Source organism: Leptodactylus fuscus, chromosome 6 (genome assembly GCF_031893055.1).
Source record: "Leptodactylus fuscus isolate aLepFus1 chromosome 6, aLepFus1.hap2, whole genome shotgun sequence".
Lineage (NCBI taxonomy): Eukaryota > Metazoa > Chordata > Amphibia > Anura > Leptodactylidae > Leptodactylus > Leptodactylus fuscus.
Window position 1 is genome coordinate 12026385 of NC_134270.1, and position 23888 is coordinate 12050272.

At 42.5% G+C, this 23888-nt stretch overlaps 1 protein-coding gene across 6 annotated transcripts in view; it reads left to right on the top strand.

The window, feature by feature from the left end:
• The first annotated feature begins 97 nt into the window (after positions 1–97).
• The window catches only part of LOC142209264 (uncharacterized), a 50011-nt gene continuing 26220 nt past the window's right edge, over positions 98–23888 (top strand). For 3 of the 6 annotated variants that reach the window (XM_075278194.1, XM_075278195.1, XM_075278199.1), the window contains exons 1-5: positions 98–228; positions 2376–2447; positions 2747–2803; positions 6190–6240; positions 7418–7504. In XM_075278194.1, the coding sequence (XP_075134295.1) occupies positions 189–228; positions 2376–2447; positions 2747–2803; positions 6190–6240; positions 7418–7504 (307 nt within the window). In that variant the 5' untranslated portion in view covers positions 98–188. The remainder of the gene's footprint in view (positions 229–2375; positions 2448–2746; positions 2804–6189; positions 6241–7417; positions 7505–23888) is intronic. The other 3 variants (XM_075278198.1, XM_075278197.1, XM_075278200.1) reach the window with 3 other exon arrangements.

A 23888-nucleotide genomic window follows, 5' to 3' on the forward strand; every position in this document is an offset into this window, starting at 1 on the left:
ACTTGTTTTCTTTCTGGCCTACACACAGATACCACAACACGTTTCAGCTGATAGCAATATGGCTTCTTATCTGTACACAACATATGGGAAATCTGCAGTTGGGTGAGGTCCTTAGTGGTGGTGCTTGTGTCAGGAGGTCAGAGCTCGGCGGACAGTGGAGGTATCCACATCTTCCACAGGCCGGAGCCATGAGGGGGCATTTGTTATTGGTGACAGCGTACGCCATCAGTAAGTGTTTCGTATTTGTGTTTTGTATTGTCTATACTGTCCTGCTCTCTCTATATCCATAGTGGTCTCTCCATATACTGTTGTACGCAAAGAAAACTTCTCCACCAATCCGGACATCAATCTGTAGACAACTTTTTGGGGGTATGTGCGTATCTTCTCCCCATGGGTCTCCACCATGATAAGTGGCCCCAAAGTCATAGACAATGGAAGACAATGGTTACCATTGAGTGGGTCAAGAATAGTCGGACGTCTTGTCAGCTGGATACTCTATGACCGTTCTTCGGTAAGCTTTGTTATATTGTGGTTTTCACCTTCTTGGAATCCCAAGATTCCTAAACTGGTAACCCCGCAGACCCCCTAAAAAACTGGATCCTGTCCTGTTGACAATATGGTGGGTTCCCAATGGTCCCCCCACCATGTAGGTAGCAGTACAAGGAAAGATGATGAGAGAAGAAGATGCCAGAGTGGTCTGAATATACAAGGAATGGGTATATTGTAATCCGACATGCCCAATCGTCCTACGTACAGTGTCATGCAAAAGTTTTAAGCAGGTGTGGAAAAAATGCAGTAAATAAGAAAGCTAATGTTAAGAATTTATTTTTGTCAATTAACCAAAAAAATCCCATCCATATTTGGTGAGACCTTTGCCCTTTGGAGGAGGAGTTGTGTAAGTGATGATGTGATATAGCCCTGATCTCAACACCGTCCAGTCTGTCTGGGATGACAAGAAGAGACAGAAGGATTGGCGCAAGCCTACATCCACAGAAGATCTGTGCTTAGTTCTCCAAGATGGCGGCCGTAACAACCTCCCTACCATGTTCTACCAAAAACTGTACCTAGAAGAACGCAAAGAGCAAAGGTCACACCAAGTATTGATGGGATTTACATTTCTCTTTTTTCCACACCCGACTAAAACTTTTGCCATTGGGGTAGAGTTGGGAGGACTTGATAAGATCGCATGATATAGCAATAATCTAACATGTATGGCCACCTTCAAGATCACACGTATCTCAGAAGCCCACCAGGAGTGTGGACTTGGTGAATCGGCAATGAATCTACCTTGTGTGATACCTCTATTGTGTGATACGGCTATTGTGTGATACATCTATTGTGTGATACCTCTATTGTGTGATACGGCTATTGTGTGATACCGCTATTGTGTGATACATGTATTGTGTGATACCTCTATTGTGTGATACATGTATTGTGTGATACCGCTATTGTGTGATACATGTATTGTGTGATACGGCTATTGTGTGATACTGCTATTGTGTGATACCGCTATTGTGTGATATGTCTATTGTGTGATATGTCTATTGTGTGATACATCTATTGTGTGATATGTCTATTGTGTGATACATCTATTGTGTGATACGGCTATTGTGTGATACCTCTATTGTGTGATACATTTATTGTGTGATACCTCTATCGTGTCATACGGCTATTGTGTGATACTGCTATTGTGTGATACCGCTATTGTGTGATACCTCTATTGTGTGATATGTCTATTGTGTGATATGTCTATTGTGTGATACATCTATTGTGTGATACGGCTATTGTGTGATACCTCTATTGTGTCATACGGCTATTGTGTGATACTGCTATTGTGTCATACGGCTATTGTGTGATACTGCTATTGTGTCATACGGCTATTGTGTGATACATCTATTGTGTGATACATCTATTGTGTGATACTGCTATTGTGTGATACATTTATTGTGTGATACCTCTATTGTGTCATACGGCTATTGTGTGATACTGCTATTGTGTGATACCGCTATTGTGTGATACCTCTATTGTGTGATATGTCTATTGTGTGATATGTCTATTGTGTGATACATCTATTGTGTGATACGTCTATTGTGTGATACGTCTATTGTGTGATTCCGCTATTGTGTGATACCTCTATTGTGTGATATGTCTATTGTGTGATACATCTATTGTGTGATACCTTGTGTGATACCGCTATTGTGTGATACCTTCCTCAGGCCAAGTTTCTTCTCCTATATCCTTGGTCTTTTTCCATCGTGTACATAGAGCAGGTTCACCTAATGGAGTCCTGGGGCCTTTTCCAGGTCCGATGGTCCTTCATCAGTCCAGGTTTGCGGGGTCTCCCTTACAATATGTCCATTTCTTCTCACTTGCAGTTGTCGCTGTCTGTTCATTATCTCCGTTCCCTAGCAGCACAGATCACTGGATAAGCCACGATCCTCATACAGGTAGGAGCCGATCATCACCCAACCTGCGCAGGCTCATTGCGCTTTTTTTTAAGTTGCGAATTTTTGCGAATGCCGATAGTGGGATTGTTTGTATGGAGATTGCCCGGCTACTGTTTCACCAAAATTTCTGGGTGGAAGACATGCAGAAGACTTATGTGTAAATCACAGCAGGTTATCTGTCGCCATGTTTGTGGTGGAGGCTTCCCATGTGTCTCCAACCGAAATAATTTTTTGTAAATAATATCACACCTGTTATATGAGGTCACTCTGAATCCTAATATTTGTTCCTTCTTTAAAAGATCCCGCTCATATTGCTCACCCCACCGACAGCCATACCGCTATACTAAAGACACACGGTATGTTTTTTCACTTATTTTTTCCTAATTATTTTCATGTACATTGCCCCCCCCCCAAAAAAAACCCAAAAACATTATGTAACGTGACAATATTAACCCTTTCCCTATCTATTTTTGCTGTTAACTCTCCGCCTTCCAAAGACAAAATCGATTTGTTTTTCCATTTATATCGGTTTACAAGGACTTATTCTTTGTGGGACAGGTCGCGCTTTATAGTGATACCATTTAATATTCTGTAGGATGTATTGGGAAGCTGCAAAAAAATTCAAAATGGGGAGGATTTAGGGAAAAAAACAAACAAATCTGCTGCTTTTTCTTATGGGTTTTGTTTTTAGGGCCAACGTGAGATGTCACGTGTATTCTGTGGGTCATTACGACTACGGTGATACCTAATATACAATACCTAATATACAAGGGTTTTGTTGTAGTTTAACATCTTAACAATATCCAAAATTTTGAAAACAAAAAACCAAAAATAAAAAATTTGCCTTATTCTGAAACTTGTAACTTTTTTTATTTAGATTTCTTCGTACTTGTCTTTTTTGTGGCACTAGTTACCTTTTAGTTTTACCATTTTGGGGACGTTTTGATGATTTTTTATTCAGTTTTTTTTGGGGAGGTGATAAGGACGGTTCAGCTATTTAGTTTTTTTTTTTTTTTATTGCTATGACGTTTGCCATACGAGAATGTTTTTTTTATATGTTTTTAAATTAGGTATTTTTGGACACGGATGCACAATTTATTTTTTTTATTTAGGGAAAGGGGTTGAATTTAATTTTTTAAAACTTTCGTAGGGGTCTTGAACCTGCACTTTTTAGATCTCTTGTACCATAAATTGCAATACTACGACTTTATAGACTATGGGGATATCACCATATCCCCATTGAGGCCTTCATAAGGCTCCCAGGTGTCATGAACACTGGACAGCTCCCATGCGCTCAGCCTATGGGATCCATATAGGAAGAAACAAGTAAAGCCGGGTGCAGACGGGAATTCAACCGCGGACATCCGCCTCGTGACACCTCCCTCCCGACTAGGCCCAGTGCACCGGCATCCAGGCGCGCCTAGCCATTTTTTGGTCTGGAATCTGAGGCAGCCTCCGTATCAAATGCCAGACCAAAAAACCCCGTCTTAACCTGGCCTAAGGGTCCATTCACATGGAGGAAAATGGTGAGGGATTTGGTGTGGAATTTCAAAATTCAGCACCAAATTCAGCACCATTTTCCTCCGTGTGAATGGACCCTTATGGAGTTTTTTGACGAGGAAAAATACGCTTCAGGAATTAGGAAATGGTTTTTTGAAGTGGTTTTTGGAGCTTTTTTTGGAGGGGCTTTTCTAGTTTTTGTTTTTCATCCTCCAGCACAGTGTATGGACCTTGAAAACACCACTAGCGGTTTTCCTTGTGGTTTTTACCAATTCCGCGACATGGATTTTCCACCTCCCATTGTTCCCATTGACTGCGTTGATTTTTGCAGGCGGAATCCGCTGAAGGAAGCTTTTTTTCTCCGCTAGCGGAAAAATACCACGAGTGGAAAAATAAAGCGAACGGAATCCATAGAACTCTATGGGGAGGCGTTTTTTTTCCACGTGGATTCTGATGCGGATTCAGTGTCAAAATCAGCACCCAAAAACTCTGTGTGAATGGACCCGAAGAGGCCAGGCGGAGGAAGTCAGAGGGGCACTTATTGCAGTTTGGGTGGATGTTTTAAAGGGTTAATGCCTGTGACTGGACTCCACTGTATAGACCCAGCAGTTATGGTGTCCACTCGGCTTCACATCAGCACCGTATCTGAAGACCCAACAAATCTTTATAGTGAATGTTGGGAAGAGGTTACCCCAGATAAATTTGTGGGCACTTTTTTAAAAACCACTTTAATGGGCCGTGGCCTCCTTCTGGATCCATTTTTCTTGCACATATGTTTATCTTGTATAACATTTTTGCAGTTGGGTTTTCTAAATTTTTTATTTACAGCTCTTGTGTTTCACATTACATTGCAAGCTGCAGGATACGTCTGATGAATTTCCTTGAGGATGGCATCCTGCAGCTTGCTATGTACTAAAAAACACCGAAGTTTCAGAAGTCAAACGGTGCAAAATTTTTAACAAAACCCTATTGCAAAAATGTTTTTCAGAAACGTAAGAAAAAAAGTAGCCGCCAAAAGTCCTCCTAGCCTTTAAGGACATAGAGCAGGAACGTAGAGGGTCAATGATTGAGTAGAATATAAAATTATAGGATAACCCGGGATCTTTACTTTCCAGGTCATAAATGGTTAAAGGTAACAAGGCGTGTACACATACAGTGCGCTGCATCCTGAAATAGTGTTATCTGTCGCTACATGTGCACGTGTGTGAATCGATGCTACGTCATGAAAACTCGTACAAACACGCTTAGTCATTTTCAGTTTTACTCCGATACTTTTAGTTTGTGATGTCTCAAAAAGACTGAAGGGAAGGAACGAAGAAACCCCAAAATATTCCCTGCAGGTTTCCGCGCACGTGATGATGTGGTTATGGGTTATTCACAGTTCGCACAGTAGGGTTTTTTGATGCAGTTTTTAAAACCACCTCTAGTTTTGGCTTTTTTTTATAGAGTTTAAAAAACATCTGTAAAATCTGTAAAAAATTCCAGTTCGCAATTGCAAAATTGTGTCCATAGGCCCTATCTACCATATTGGGACCTCTTTCCAATACCCTGGCCGGCTCGGTGCAAACATTTTACACATTGGAGCAATTCATTTTGGCCATAGTCACATGACCGTTTTGCATCTGTGGAGAAATTGATATGAAACTGGACACAAATTGGACATGTTCTCCTTTTGGAATGTAATGCCGGTGTTGATGTCCCCTGTACCAGCGGAGGGAGTCTTGATTCATGATGAGGCTGTGCCCTGCGCTTCCCTCAAGGGCCCTTGGGCCTAGGTGCAAATCTACGACAACTCTGGGGCTACAAAAGATTCTGGTGGCATTTGCCCCACTGGTGTGGTGTAAAATTTCACGAATATGGTGTGTGGTGGGGACCCCAAAATGGATGACGCATGGATAGCTCATGGATCGGACACGTATGGCATATGGAAATACATTAGGGTGTACAACACGAAAACAGACAGCTGGTGTGAAACCAGCCATAGGCCTCATATACATGACCGAGTCTGCAGCCTGAGGCTCTTCACATGCTCCGATCTAATATTTTATAGGACTCTCCAGATCACATTCTTTCCTTTTGTATTGGACATACACAAAACATAGTATACCATACTTTGTGTCCGTGATCTGAATGGAGCCTTAGTGAGTGCGGATCATTACTGGCTGGAGTTTCCCTTTAAGAAGAATATGGCCCTGTAATATGAGGTCACCTTGAGTCCTAATGTATTCTTCTTTTTCAATAGAAAGTCATACAGCTCCTCCTACTGTCGGCCATACGATATCTAAGACACACGGTAAGTCTTTATCCATTATTTTATCCTAATTATAGTCATATATGTAGGTATACACTAAATATATATATATATATATATATATATATATATATATATATATATGTTGAGAAGATGCCCCATCCCCAAATACAATACATTTTTTAGGGTATTTGACTTAAAGGGGTTTCACCAACTAAATCCCATCAATATCTGGTTTGATCTTTACTCTTCGGGGGAGGAGTCTTGGTAATGATGATCCGGCCCCCGCAGAGCCCTGATCTCAATATCATCCAGTCTGTCTGGGATAACCTGAAGAGACAGACAGATTGGAGCAAGCCTACATCCACATCCAGAATGTCTAACCCTTCCTTCCTCCAACATCTGCCATCATGGAAGAGTCAGGAGCCCCCAACATACATGAGAAGGCCGTCTGGTCTTACAGAAATCTGTGGGTTTGGCCATATGTACGGCCACTCTAATGGTCCATCACATCTACTCTCCTGTGTGTCTCCAGAGCCCACTAGGACTGGGGATTGGTCTATTGGTACTGATCTGCTTTGTGATGCCTCCTCATGTCTCCTTTCTTCTTCTGTGCACATGAGGACAGATTTAGTTTTGAAAAAATACCAGAATTTTGGTGCAATTTGTGCCAAAAACCTGGCGTACATTTACTGTATTAGGGGGCATTCACACGGAGTAACGCCGGGCGTGTATCACAGCCGTACACGCCGGCGTTACGGCAGACTGCCGAACACTTCCCATTCACTTCAATGGGAGCGCTCGTAAACGCCACTGTTACGAGCGCTCCCATTGAAGTGAATGGGAAGTGTTCGGCAGTCTGCCGTAACGCCAGCGTGTACGGCTGTAATACACGCCCGGCGTTACTCCGTGTGAATGCCCCCTTAGACACTTTATAGGATTTTCTCAACCTTGTCCAGCAAGTGGTTGTAGCTTATCAGAGAAGGGGGTGTGTTCTACCAGCAAGTGGGAAGGGCTTAAAATATGCCAAAATTTTGACAAAATTTTGGTAATTTTTTACTTTTTTCGAAACTGTCAACTAATAGACGTCGTAAACTTGGATTACTATTTACTCCACCTTGGATTGATAATCATCCATTGGCCCACTTCCAAGCCCACTTACCCCTGCCATCTGCTCGTATATTGCCTGCCCCTTATGTTTAGTGCTTCTTGCTTGTAGTTTCTACCGGTGTCCACTTACCATCTCCGACCCACAAGATAGATGACTCTACAGTCCACAGTCTACAATCTAAAGTTTCCGATACCAGTAAGTACAAAATCTTTGGGTAATGTGTTTGTGGAAATATAGATAGAAATGTTGGAATTATCCTATAGACCAGGAGGACTGAATCATGTTTGGGTGGCCCAGGATCTTCTGTTAGGTGAAGGTCCAAGTTGAACAACATCTGAACACGTCCTATATTAACCACGCTCTTTGGATTATAAGACCCATATGACTATAAGACGTGTCCCGGGTATAGACAAGGAAAGTTACGGAAAAATATAATGTTTTAATTTAACCTTCCCTTGTGGTCAAATGGACTAAAGGGATGAATGTCACTAAGGGGTCAATGAGGTGGCCCTAAGGAGATCTATACTGTGTGGGGGCACTAATGTGGTATTATTGGTATTATACCGTATGGGGAGCACTAAGGAGTATTATACTATGGAGAGCACTAAGGAGTATTATACTGTATGGGGAGGACTAAGGAGCATTATAATATGGAGAGCACTAATGGGCATTATACTGTGTGGGGAGGACTAAGGAGCATTATACTACGGGGAGCACTAAGGAGTATTATACTGTATGGAGAGCACTAAGGAGCATTATACTACGGGGAGCACTAAGGAGTATTATACTGTATGGGGAGCACTAATGTGGTGTTATATTATGGGAAGCACTAAGGAGCATTATACTATGGGGAGAACTAAGGAGTATTATACTATGGGGAACACTAAGGAGCATTATACTATGGGGAGCACTAAGGAGTATTATACTATGGGGAACACTAAGGAGCATTATACTATGGGGAGCACTAAGGAGTATTATATTGTGTGGGGAGCACTAATGTGGTATTATATTATGGGGAACACTAAGGAGCATTATACTATGGGGAGCACTAAGGAGTATTATACTATGGGGAGCACTAAGGAGCATTATACTATGGGGAGCACTAAGGAGCATTATACTATGGGGAGCATTAAGGAGTATTATACTGTGTGGGGAGCACTAATGTGGTATTATATTATGGGGAGCACTAAGGAGCATTATACTATGGGGAGCACTAAGGAGTATTATACTATGGGGAGCACGAAGGAGCATTATACTATGGGGAGCACAAAGGAGTATTATACTGTGTGTGGGCACTAATGTGGTATTAAACTATGGGGAGCACTAAGGAGCATTATACTATGGGGAGCACTAAGGAGTATTATACTATGGGGAGCACTAAGGAGTATTATACTATGGGGAACACTAAGGAGCATTATACTATGTGGAGCACTAAGGAGTATTATACTATGGGGAGCACTAAGGAGTATTATACTATGGGGAACACTAAGGAGCATTATACTATGGGGAGCACTAAGGAGTATTATACTGTGTGGGGAGCACTAATGTGGTATTATATTATGGGGAGCACTAAGGAGTATTATACTATGGGGAGCACTAAGGAGCATTATACTATGGGGAGCACTAAGGAGTATTATACTGTGTGTGGGCACTAATGTGGTATTATACTATGGGGAGCACTAAGGAGCATTATACTATGGGGAGCACTAAGGAGTATTATACTATGGGGAACACTAAGGAGCATTATACTATGGGGAGCACTAAGGAGTATTATACTGTGTGGGGAGCACTAATGTGGTATTATACTATGGGGAGCACTAAGGAGTATTATGCTATGGGGAGCACTAAGGAGCATTATACTATGGGGAGCACTAAGGAGTATTATACTATGGGGAACACTAAGGAGCATTATACTATGGGGAGCACTAAGGAGTATTATACTGTGTGGGGAGCACTAATGTGGTATTATATTATGGGGAGCACTAAGGAGTATTATACTATGGGGAGCACTAAGGAGCATTATACTATGGGGAGCACTAAGGAGTATTATACTGTGTGTGGGCACTAATGTGGTATTATACTATGGGGAGCACTAAGGAGCATTATACTATGGGGAGCACTAAGGAGTATTATACTATGGGGAACACTAAGGAGCATTATACTATGGGGAGCACTAAGGAGTATTATACTGTGTGGGGAGCACTAATGTGGTATTATACTATGGGGAGCACTAAGGAGTATTATACTATGGGGAGCACTAAGGAGCATTATACTATGGGGAGCACTAAGGATTATTATACTATGGGGAACACTAAGGGGCATTATACTATGGGGAGCACTAAGGAGTATTATACTGTGTGGGGGCACTAATGTGACATTATACTATGGGGAGCACTAAGGTGCATTATACTGTGTGGGGGCACTAAGGAGCATTATACTGTATGGGGGCACTAATGTGACATTATACTATGAGGAACACTAAGGAGCATTATACTGTGTGGGGGCACTAATGTGGCATTATACTATGGGGATCACTAAGGAGTATTATACTGTGTGTGGGCACTAATGTGGTATTATACTATGGGCAACACTAAGGAGCATTATACTATGGGGAGCACTAAGGAGCATTATACTATGGGGAGCACTAAGGAGTATTATACTGTGTGGGGAGCACTAAGGAGCATTATACTATGGGGAGCACTAAGGAGCATTATACTGTGGGGATCACTAAGGAGCACTATGGGGAGCACTAAGGAGCATTATACTATGGGGAGCACTAAGGAGTATTATACTGTGTGGGGAGCACTAAGGAGCATTATAATATGGGGAGCACTAAGGAGCATTATACTATGGGGATCACTAAGGAGTATTATACTGTGTGTGGGCACTTATGTGGTATTATACTATGGGGAACACTAAGGAGAATTATACTATGGGGAGCACTAAGGAGCATTATACTCTGGGGAGCACTAAGGAGTATTATACTGTGTGGGGAGCACTAAGGAGCATTATACTATGGGGAGCACTAAGGAGTATTATACTGTGTGGGGAGCACTAAGGAGCATTATACTATGGGGATCACTAAGGAGTATTATACTGTGTGGGGAGCACTAAGGAGCATTATACTATGGGGAGCACTAAGGGGCATTATACTTTGGGGAACACTAAAGAGCATTATAGTATGGGGATCACTAAGGAGTATTATACTGTGTGGGGAGCACTAAGGAGTATTATACTATGGGAGCACTAAGGAGCATTATACTATGGGGAACACTAAGGAGCATTATAATATGGGGAGCATTAAGGAGCATTATACTATGGGGAGCACTAAGGAGTATTATACTGTGTGGGGAGCACTAAGGAGCATTATACTATGGGGCGCACTAAGGAGCATTATGCTATGGGGACCACTAAGGTGCATTATACTGTGTGGGGGCACTAATGTGACATTATATTATGGGGAGCACTAAAGAGCATTATACTGTGTGGGGAGCACTAAGGAGCATTATACTATGGGGAGCACTAAGGAGTATTATACTATGGGGAGCACTAAGGAGTATTATACTGTGTGGGGAGCACTAAGGAGCATTATACTATGGGGAGCACTAAGGAGCATTATACTATGGGGATCACTAAGGAGTATTATACTGTGTGTGGGCACTTATGTGGTATTATACTATGGGGAAAACTAAGGAGCATTATACTATGGGGAGCACTAAGGAGCATTATACTCTGGGGAGCACTAAGGAGTATTATACTGTGTGGGGAGCACTAAGGAGCATTATACTATGGGGAGCACTAAGGAGTATTATACTGTGTGGGGAGCACTAAGGAGCATTATACTATGGGGATCACTAAGGAGTATTATACTGTGTGGGGAGCACTAAGGAGCATTATACTATGGGGAGCACTAAGGAGCATTATACTCTGGGGAGCACTAAGGAGTATTATACTGTGTGGGGAGCACTAAGGAGCATTATACTATGGGGAGCACTAAGGAGTATTATACTGTGTGGGGAGCACTAAGGAGCATTATACTATGGGGATCATTAAGGAGTATTATACTGTGTGGGGAGCACTAAGAAGCATTATGCTATGGGGAGCACTAAGGAGCATTATACTATGGGGATCACTAAGGAGTATTATACTGTGTGGGGAGCACTAAGGAGCATTATACTATGGGGAGCACTAAGGAGCATTATACTATGGGGAGCACTAAGGAGCATTATACTATGGGGATCACTAAGGAGTATTATACTGTGTGGGGAGCACTAAGGAGTATTATACTATGGGAGCACTAAGGAGCATTATACTATGGGGAACACTAAGGAGCATTATACTATGGGGAGCACTAAGGAGCATTATACTATGGGGAGCACTAAGGAGTATTATACTGTGTGGGGAGCACTAAGGAGCATTATACTATGGGGAGCACTAAGGAGTATTATACTGTGTGGGGAGCACTAAGGAGCATTATACTATGGGGATCACTAAGGAGTATTATACTGTGTGGGGAGCACTAAGGAGCATTATACTATGGGGAACACTAAGGAGCATTATACTATGGGGAGCACTAAGGAGCATTATACTCTGGGGAGCACTAAGGAGTATTATACTGTGTGGGGAGCACTAAGGAGCATTATACTATGGGGAGCACTAAGGAGTATTATACTGTGTGGGGAGCACTAAGGAGCATTATACTATGGGGATCACTAAGGAGTATTATACTGTGTGGGGAGCACTAAGGAGCATTATACTATGGGGAGCACTAAGGAGCATTATACTATGGGGATCACTAAGGAGTATTATACTGTGTGGGGAGCACTAAGGAGCATTATACTATGGGGAGCACTAAGGAGCATTATACTATGGGGAGCACTAAGGAGCATTATACTATGGGGATCACTAAGGAGTATTATACTGTGTGGGGAGCACTAAGGAGTATTATACTATGGGAGCACTAAGGAGCATTATACTATGGGGAACACTAAGGAGCATTATACTATGGGGAGCACTAAGGAGCATTATACTATGGGGAGCACTAAGGAGTATTATACTGTGTGGGGAGCACTAAGGAGCATTATACTATGGGGAGCACTAAGGAGTATTATACTGTGTGGGGAGCACTACGGAGCATTATACTATGGGGATCACTAAGGAGTATTATACTGTGTGGGGAGCACTAAGGAGCATTATACTATGGGGAACACTAAGGAGCATTATACTATGGGGAGCACTAAGGAGCATTATACTCTGGGGAGCACTAAGGAGTATTATACTGTGTGGGGAGCACTAAGGAGCATTATACTATGGGGAGCACTAAGGAGTATTATACTGTGTGGGGAGCACTAAGGAGCATTATACTATGGGGATCACTAAGGAGTATTATACTGTGTGGGGAGCACTAAGGAGCATTATACTATGGGGAGCACTAAGGAGCATTATACTATGGGGATCACTAAGGAGTATTATACTGTGTGGGGAGCACTAAGGAGCATTATACTATGGGGAGCACTAAGGAGCATTATACTATGGGGAGCACTAAGGAGCATTATACTATGGGGATCACTAAGGAGTATTATACTGTGTGGGGAGCACTAAGGAGTATTATACTATGGGAGCACTAAGGAGCATTATACTATGGGGAACACTAAGGAGCATTATACTATGGGGAGCACTAAGGAGCATTATACTATGGGGAGCACTAAGGAGTATTATACTGTGTGGGGAGCACTAAGGAGCATTATACTATGGGGAGCACTAAGGAGCATTATACTATGGGGAGCACTAAGGAGCATTATACTATGGGGATCACTAAGGAGTATTATACTCTGTGGGGAGCACTAATGTGGTATTATACTATGGCGAGCACTAAGGAGCATTATACTATGGGGACCACTAAGGTGCATTTTACTGTGTGGGGGCACTAATGTTAAATTATACTATGGGAAGCACTAAGGTGCATTACACTGTGTGGGGGCACTAATGTGACATTATACTATGGGGAGCAGTAAAGAGCATTATACTATGGGGAGCACTAAGGAGCATTATACTGTGTGGGGACCACTAATGTGGTATTATATTATGGGGAGCACTAAGGAGTATTATACTATGGGGAGCACTAAGGAGTATTATACTGTGTGGGGGCACTAATGTGACATTATACTATGGGGAGCACTAAGGAGTATTATACTGTGTGAGGAGCACTAATGTGGTATTATATTATGGGGAGCACTAAGGAGCATGATACTATGGGGAGCACTAAGGAGTATTATACTGTGTGGGGGCACTAATGTGACATTATACTACGGGGAGCACTAAGGAGCATTATACTATGGGGAGCACTAAGTAGTATTATACTGTGTGTCGGCACTAATGTGGTATTATACTATGGGGAGCACTAAGGAGCATTATACTATGGGGAGCACTAAGGAGTATTATACTGTGTGGGGAGCACTAAGGAGCATTATACTATGGGGATCACTAAGGAGTATTATACTGTGTGGGGAGCACTAAGGAGCATTATACTATGGGGAGCACTAAGGAGCATTATACTATGGGGATCACTAAGGAGTATTATACTGTGTGGGGAGCACTAAGGAGCATTATACTATGGGGAGCACTAAGGAGCATTATACTATGGGGAGCACTAAGGAGCATTATACTATGGGGATCACTAAGGAGTATTATACTGTGTGGGGAGCACTAAGGAGTATTATACTATGGGAGCACTAAGGAGCATTATACTATGGGGAACACTAAGGAGCATTATACTATGGGGAGCACTAAGGAGCATTATACTATGGGGAGCACTAAGGAGTATTATACTGTGTGGGGAGCACTAAGGAGCATTATACTATGGGGAGCACTAAGGAGCATTATACTATGGGGAGCACTAAGGAGCATTATACTATGGGGATCACTAAGGAGTATTATACTCTGTGGGGAGCACTAATGTGGTATTATACTATGGCGAGCACTAAGGAGCATTATACTATGGGGACCACTAAGGTGCATTTTACTGTGTGGGGGCACTAATGTTAAATTATACTATGGGGAGCACTAAGGTGCATTACACTGTGTGGGGGCACTAATGTGACATTATACTATGGGGAGCAGTAAAGAGCATTATACTATGGGGAGCACTAAGGAGCATTATACTGTGTGGGGACCACTAATGTGGTATTATATTATGGGGAGCACTAAGGAGTATTATACTATGGGGAGCACTAAGGAGTATTATACTGTGTGGGGGCACTAATGTGACATTATACTATGGGGAGCACTAAGGAGTATTATACTGTGTGAGGAGCACTAATGTGGTATTATATTATGGGGAGCACTAAGGAGCATGATACTATGGGGAGCACTAAGGAGTATTATACTGTGTGGGGGCACTAATGTGACATTATACTACGGGGAGCACTAAGGAGCATTATACTATGGGGAGCACTAAGTAGTATTATACTGTGTGTCGGCACTAATGTGGTATTATACTATGGGGAGCACTAAGGAGCATTATACTATGGGGAGCACTAAGGAGTATTATACTGTGTGGGGAGCACTAAGGAGCATTATACTATGGGGAGCACTAAGGAGTATTATACTGTGTGGGGAGCACTAAGGAGCATTATACTATGGGGATCACTAAGGAGCATTATACTATGGGGATCACTAAGGAGTATTATACTGTGTGTGGGCACTAATGTGGTATTATACTATGGGGAGCACTTAGGAGCATTATACTATGGGGAGCACTAAGGAGCGTTATACTATGGGGAGCACTAAGGATTATTATACTATGAAGAGCAATAAGGAGTATTATACTGTGTGGGGAGCACTAAGGAGCATTATACTATGAGGATCACTAAGGAGTATTATACTGTGTGGGGAGCACTAAGGAGCATTATACTATGGGGAGCACTAAAGAGCATTATACTATGGGGATCACTAAGGAGCATTATACTATGGGCAGCACTAAGGAGCATTATACTATGGAGAGCAATAAGGAGTATTATACTGTGTGGGGAGCACTAAGGAGCATTATACTATGGGGATCACTAAGGAGTATTATACTGTGTGGGGAGCACTAAGGAGCATTATATTATGGGGAGCACTAAAGAGCATTATACTATGGGGATCACTAAGGAGCATTATACTATGGGGATCACTAAGGAGTATTATACTGTGTGTGGGCACTAATGTGGTATTATACTATGGGGAGCACTAAGGAGCATTATACTATGGGGAGCACTAAGGAGCGTTATACTATGGGGAGCACTAAGGAGTATTATACTGTGTGGGGAGCACTAAGGAGCATTATACTATGGGGATCACTAAGGAGTATTATACTGTGTGGGGAGCACTAAGGAGCATTATACTATGGGGAGCACTAAGGGGTATTATACTTTGGGGAACACTAAAGAGCATTATAGTATGGGGATCACTAAGGAGTATTATACTGTGTGGGGAGCACTAAGGAGTATTATACTATGGGAGCACTAAGGAGCATTATACTATGGGGAACACTAAGGAGCATTATAATATGGGGAGCATTAAGGAGCATTATACTATGGGGAGCACTAAGGAGTATTATACTGTGTGGGGAGCACTAAGGAGCATTATACTATGGGGCGCACTAAGGAGCATTATGCTATGGGGACCACTAAGGTGCATTTTACTGTGTGGGGGCACTAATGTTAAATTATACTATGGGGAGCACTAAGGTGCATTATACTGTGTGGGGGCACTAATGTGACATTATATTATGGGGAGCACTAAAGAGCATTATACTGTGTGGGGAGCACTAAGGAGCATTATACTATGGGGAGCACTAAGGAGTATTATACTATGGGGAGCACTAAGGAGTATTATACTGTGTGGGGAGCACTAAGGAGCATTATACTATGGGGAGCACTAAGGAGCATTATACTATGGGGATCACTAAGGAGTATTATACTGTGTGTGGGCACTTATGTGGTATTATACTATGGGGAAAACTAAGGAGCATTATACTATGGGGAGCACTAAGGAGCATTATACTCTGGGGAGCACTAAGGAGTATTATACTGTGTGGGGAGCACTAAGGAGCATTATACTATGGGGAGCACTAAGGAGTATTATACTGTGTGGGGAGCACTAAGGAGCATTATACTATGGGGATCACTAAGGAGTATTATACTGTGTGGGGAGCACTAAGGAGCATTATACTATGGGGAGCACTAAGGAGCATTATACTCTGGGGAGCACTAAGGAGTATTATACTGTGTGGGGAGCACTAAGGAGCATTATACTATGGGGAGCACTAAGGAGTATTATACTGTGTGGGGAGCACTAAGGAGCATTATACTATGGGGATCATTAAGGAGTATTATACTGTGTGGGGAGCACTAAGGAGCATTATACTATGGGGAGCACTAAGGAGCATTATACTATGGGGATCACTAAGGAGTATTATACTGTGTGGGGAGCACTAAGGAGCATTATACTATGGGGAGCACTAAGGAGCATTATACTATGGGGAGCACTAAGGAGCATTATACTATGGGGAGCATTAAGGAGTATTATACTGTGTGGGGAGCACTAATGTGGTATTATATTATGGGGAGCACTAAGGAGCATTATACTATGGGGAGCACTAAGGAGTATTATACTATGGGGAGCACGAAGGAGCATTATACTATGGGGAGCACAAAGGAGTATTATACTGTGTGTGGGCACTAATGTGGTATTAAACTATGGGGAGCACTAAGGAGCATTATACTATGGGGAGCACTAAGGAGTATTATACTATGGGGAGCACTAAGGAGTATTATACTATGGGGAACACTAAGGAGCATTATACTATGTGGAGCACTAAGGAGTATTATACTATGGGGAGCACTAAGGAGTATTATACTATGGGGAACACTAAGGAGCATTATACTATGGGGAGCACTAAGGAGTATTATACTGTGTGGGGAGCACTAATGTGGTATTATATTATGGGGAGCACTAAGGAGTATTATACTATGGGGAGCACTAAGGAGCATTATACTATGGGGAGCACTAAGGAGTATTATACTGTGTGTGGGCACTAATGTGGTATTATACTATGGGGAGCACTAAGGAGCATTATACTATGGGGAGCACTAAGGAGTATTATACTATGGGGAACACTAAGGAGCATTATACTATGGGGAGCACTAAGGAGTATTATACTGTGTGGGGAGCACTAATGTGGTATTATACTATGGGGAGCACTAAGGAGTATTATGCTATGGGGAGCACTAAGGAGCATTATACTATGGGGAGCACTAAGGAGTATTATACTATGGGGAACACTAAGGAGCATTATACTATGGGGAGCACTAAGGAGTATTATACTGTGTGGGGAGCACTAATGTGGTATTATATTATGGGGAGCACTAAGGAGTATTATACTATGGGGAGCACTAAGGAGCATTATACTATGGGGAGCACTAAGGAGTATTATACTGTGTGTGGGCACTAATGTGGTATTATACTATGGGGAGCACTAAGGAGCATTATACTATGGGGAGCACTAAGGAGTATTATACTATGGGGAACACTAAGGAGCATTATACTATGGGGAGCACTAAGGAGTATTATACTGTGTGGGGAGCACTAATGTGGTATTATACTATGGGGAGCACTAAGGAGTATTATACTATGGGGAGCACTAAGGAGCATTATACTATGGGGAGCACTAAGGATTATTATACTATGGGGAACACTAAGGGGCATTATACTATGGGGAGCACTAAGGAGTATTATACTGTGTGGGGGCACTAATGTGACATTATACTATGGGGAGCACTAAGGTGCATTATACTGTGTGGGGGCACTAAGGAGCATTATACTGTATGGGGGCACTAATGTGACATTATACTATGAGGAACACTAAGGAGCATTATACTGTGTGGGGGCACTAATGTGGCATTATACTATGGGGATCACTAAGGAGTATTATACTGTGTGTGGGCACTAATGTGGTATTATACTATGGGCAACACTAAGGAGCATTATACTATGGGGAGCACTAAGGAGCATTATACTATGGGGAGCACTAAGGAGTATTATACTGTGTGGGGAGCACTAAGGAGCATTATACTATGGGGAGCACTAAGGAGCATTATACTGTGGGGATCACTAAGGAGCACTATGGGGAGCACTAAGGAGCATTATACTATGGGGAGCACTAAGGAGTATTATACTGTGTGGGGAGCACTAAGGAGCATTATACTATGGGGAGCACTAAGGAGCATTATACTATGGGGATCACTAAGGAGTATTATACTGTGTGTGGGCACTTATGTGGTATTATACTATGGGGAACACTAAGGAGAATTATACTATGGGGAGCACTAAGGAGCATTATACTCTGGGGAGCACTAAGGAGTATTATACTGTGTGGGGAGCACTAAGGAGCATTATACTATGGGGAGCACTAAGGAGTATTATACTGTGTGGGGAGCACTAAGGAGCATTATACTATGGGGATCACTAAGGAGTATTATACTGTGTGGGGAGCACTAAGGAGCATTATACTATGGGGAGCACTAAGGGGCATTATACTTTGGGGAACACTAAAGAGCATTATAGTATGGGGATCACTAAGGAGTATTATACTGTGTGGGGAGCACTAAGGAGTATTATACTATGGGAGCACTAAGGAGCATTATACTATGGGGAACACTAAGGAGCATTATAATATGGGGAGCATTAAGGAGCATTATACTATGGGGAGCACTAAGGAGTATTATACTGTGTGGGGAGCACTAAGGAGCATTATACTATGGGGCGCACTAAGGAGCATTATGCTATGGGGACCACTAAGGTGCATTTTACTGTGTGGGGGCACTAATGTTAAATTATACTATGGGGAGCACTAAGGTGCATTATACTGTGTGGGGGCACTATTGTGACATTATATTATGGGGAGCACTAAAGAGCATTATACTGTGTGGGGAGCACTAAGGAGCATTATACTATGGGGAGCACTAAGGAGTATTATACTATGGGGAGCACTAAGGAGTATTATACTGTGTGGGGAGCACTAAGGAGCATTATACTATGGGGAGCACTAAGGAGCATTATACTATGGGGATCACTAAGGAGTATTATACTGTGTGTGGGCACTTATGTGGTATTATACTATGGGGAAAACTAAGGAGCATTATACTATGGGGAGCACTAAGGAGCATTATACTCTGGGGAGCACTAAGGAGTATTATACTGTGTGGGGAGCACTAAGGAGCATTATACTATGGGGAGCACTAAGGAGTATTATACTGTGTGGGGAGCACTAAGGAGCATTATACTATGGGGATCACTAAGGAGTATTATACTGTGTGGGGAGCACTAAGGAGCATTATACTATGGGGAGCACTAAGGAGCATTATACTCTGGGGAGCACTAAGGAGTATTATACTGTGTGGGGAGCACTAAGGAGCATTATACTATGGGGAGCACTAAGGAGTATTATACTGTGTGGGGAGCACTAAGGAGCATTATACTATGGGGATCATTAAGGAGTATTATACTGTGTGGGGAGCACTAAGGAGCATTATGCTATGGGGAGCACTAAGGAGCATTATACTATGGGGATCACTAAGGAGTATTATACTGTGTGGGGAGCACTAAGGAGCATTATACTATGGGGAGCACTAAGGAGCATTATACTATGGGGAGCACTAAGGAGCATTATACTATGGGGATCACTAAGGAGTATTATACTGTGTGGGGAGCACTAAGGAGTATTATACTATGGGAGCACTAAGGAGCATTATACTATGGGGAACACTAAGGAGCATTATACTATGGGGAGCACTAAGGAGCATTATACTATGGGGAGCACTAAGGAGTATTATACTGTGTGGGGAGCACTAAGGAGCATTATACTATGGGGAGCACTAAGGAGTATTATACTGTGTGGGGAGCACTAAGGAGCATTATACTATGGGGATCACTAAGGAGTATTATACTGTGTGGGGAGCACTAAGGAGCATTATACTATGGGGAACACTAAGGAGCATTATACTATGGGGAGCACTAAGGAGCATTATACTCTGGGGAGCACTAAGGAGTATTATACTGTGTGGGGAGCACTAAGGAGCATTATACTATGGGGAGCACTAAGGAGTATTATACTGTGTGGGGAGCACTAAGGAGCATTATACTATGGGGATCACTAAGGAGTATTATACTGTGGGGGGAGCACTAAGGAGCATTATACTATGGGGAGCACTAAGGAGCATTATACTATGGGGATCACTAAGGAGTATTATACTGTGTGGGGAGCACTAAGGAGCATTATACTATGGGGAGCACTAAGGAGCATTATACTATGGGGAGCACTAAGGAGCATTATACTATGGGGATCACTAAGGAGTATTATACTGTGTGGGGAGCACTAAGGAGTATTATACTATGGGAGCACTAAGGAGCATTATACTATGGGGAACACTAAGGAGCATTATACTATGGGGAGCACTAAGGAGCATTATACTATGGGGAGCACTAAGGAGTATTATACTGTGTGGGGAGCACTAAGGAGCATTATACTATGGGGAGCACTAAGGAGTATTATACTGTGTGGGGAGCACTACGGAGCATTATACTATGGGGATCACTAAGGAGTATTATACTGTGTGGGGAGCACTAAGGAGCATTATACTATGGGGAACACTAAGGAGCATTATACTATGGGGAGCACTAAGGAGCATTATACTCTGGGGAGCACTAAGGAGTATTATACTGTGTGGGGAGCACTAAGGAGCATTATACTATGGGGAGCACTAAGGAGTATTATACTGTGTGGGGAGCACTAAGGAGCATTATACTATGGGGATCACTAAGGAGTATTATACTGTGTGGGGAGCACTAAGGAGCATTATACTATGGGGAGCACTAAGGAGCATTATACTATGGGGATCACTAAGGAGTATTATACTGTGTGGGGAGCACTAAGGAGCATTATACTATGGGGAGCACTAAGGAGCATTATACTATGGGGAGCACTAAGGAGCATTATACTATGGGGATCACTAAGGAGTATTATACTGTGTGGGGAGCACTAAGGAGTATTATACTATGGGAGCACTAAGGAGCATTATACTATGGGGAACACTAAGGAGCATTATACTATGGGGAGCACTAAGGAGCATTATACTATGGGGAGCACTAAGGAGTATTATACTGTGTGGGGAGCACTAAGGAGCATTATACTATGGGGAGCACTAAGGAGCATTATACTATGGGGAGCACTAAGGAGCATTATACTATGGGGATCACTAAGGAGTATTATACTCTGTGGGGAGCACTAATGTGGTATTATACTATGGCGAGCACTAAGGAGCATTATACTATGGGGACCACTAAGGTGCATTTTACTGTGTGGGGGCACTAATGTTAAATTATACTATGGGGAGCACTAAGGTGCATTACACTGTGTGGGGGCACTAATGTGACATTATACTATGGGGAGCAGTAAAGAGCATTATACTATGGGGAGCACTAAGGAGCTTTATACTGTGTGGGACCACTAATGTGGTATTATATTATGGGGAGCACTAAGGAGTATTATACTATGGGGAGCACTAAGGAGTATTATACTGTGTGGGGGCACTAATGTGACATTATACTATGGGGAGCACTAAGGAGTATTATACTGTGTGAGGAGCACTAATGTGGTATTATATTATGGGGAGCACTAAGGAGCATGATACTATGGGGAGCACTAAGGAGTATTATACTGTGTGGGGGCACTAATGTGACATTATACTACGGGGAGCACTAAGGAGCATTATACTATGGGGAGCACTAAGTAGTATTATACTGTGTGTCGGCACTAATGTGGTATTATACTATGGGGAGCACTAAGGAGCATTATACTATGGGGAGCACTAAGGAGTATTATACTGTGTGGGGAGCACTAAGGAGCATTATACTATGGGGAGCACTAAGGAGTATTATACTGTGTGGGGAGCACTAAGGAGCATTATACTATGGGGAGCACTAAAGAGCATTATACTATGGGGATCACTAAGGAGCATTATACTATGGGGATCACTAAGGAGTATTATACTGTGTGTGGGCACTAATGTGGTATTATACTATGGGGAGCACTTAGGAGCATTATACTATGGGGAGCACTAAGGAGCGTTATACTATGGGGAGCACTAAGGATTATTATACTATGAAGAGCAATAAGGAGTATTATACTGTGTGGGGAGCACTAAGGAGCATTATACTATGAGGATCACTAAGGAGTATTATACTGTGTGGGGAGCACTAAGGAGCATTATACTATGGGGAGCACTAAAGAGCATTATACTATGGGGATCACTAAGGAGCATTATACTATGGGCAGCACTAAGGAGCATTATACTATGGAGAGCAATAAGGAGTATTATACTGTGTGGGGAGCACTAAGGAGCATTATACTATGGGGATCACTAAGGAGTATTATACTGTGTGGGGAGCACTAAGGAGCATTATATTATGGGGAGCACTAAAGAGCATTATACTATGGGGATCACTAAGGAGCATTATACTATGGGGATCACTAAGGAGTATTATACTGTGTGTGGGCACTAATGTGGTATTATACTATGGGGAGCACTAAGGAGCATTATACTATGGGGAGCACTAAGGAGCGTTATACTATGGGGAGCACTAAGGAGTATTATACTGTGTGGGGAGCACTAAGGAGCATTATACTATGGGGATCACTAAGGAGTATTATACTGTGTGGGGAGCACTAAGGAGCATTATACTATGGGGAGCACTAAGGAGCATTATACTATGGGGATCACTAAGGAGTATTATACTTCGTGTGGGCACTTATGTGGTATTATACTATGGGGAAAACTAAGGAGCATTATACTATGGGGAGCACTAAGGAGCATTATACTCTGGGGAGCACTAAGGAGTATTATACTGTGTGGGGAGCACTAAGGAGCATTATACTATGGGGAGCACTAAGGAGTATTATACTGTGTGGGGAGCACTAAGGAGCATTATACTATGGGGATCACTAAGGAGTATTATACTGTGTGGGGAGCACTAAGGAGCATTATACTATGGGGAGCACTAAGGAGCATTATACTCTGGGGAGCACTAAGGAGTATTATACTGTGTGGGGAGCACTAAGGAGCATTATACTATGGGGAGCACTAAGGAGTATTATACTGTGTGGGGAGCACTAAGGAGCATTATACTATGGGGATCATTAAGGAGTATTATACTGTGTGGGGAGCACTAAGGAGCATTATGCTATGGGGAGCACTAAGGAGCATTATACTATGGGGATCACTAAGGAGTATTATACTGTGTGGGGAGCACTAAGGAGCATTATACTATGGGGAGCACTAAGGAGCATTATACTATGGGGAGCACTAAGGAGCATTATACTATGGGGATCACTAAGGAGTATTATACTGTGTGGGGAGCACTAAGGAGTATTATACTATGGGAGCACTAAGGAGCATTATACTATGGGGAACACTAAGGAGCATTATACTATGGGGAGCACTAAGGAGCATTATACTATGGGGAGCACTAAGGAGTATTATAC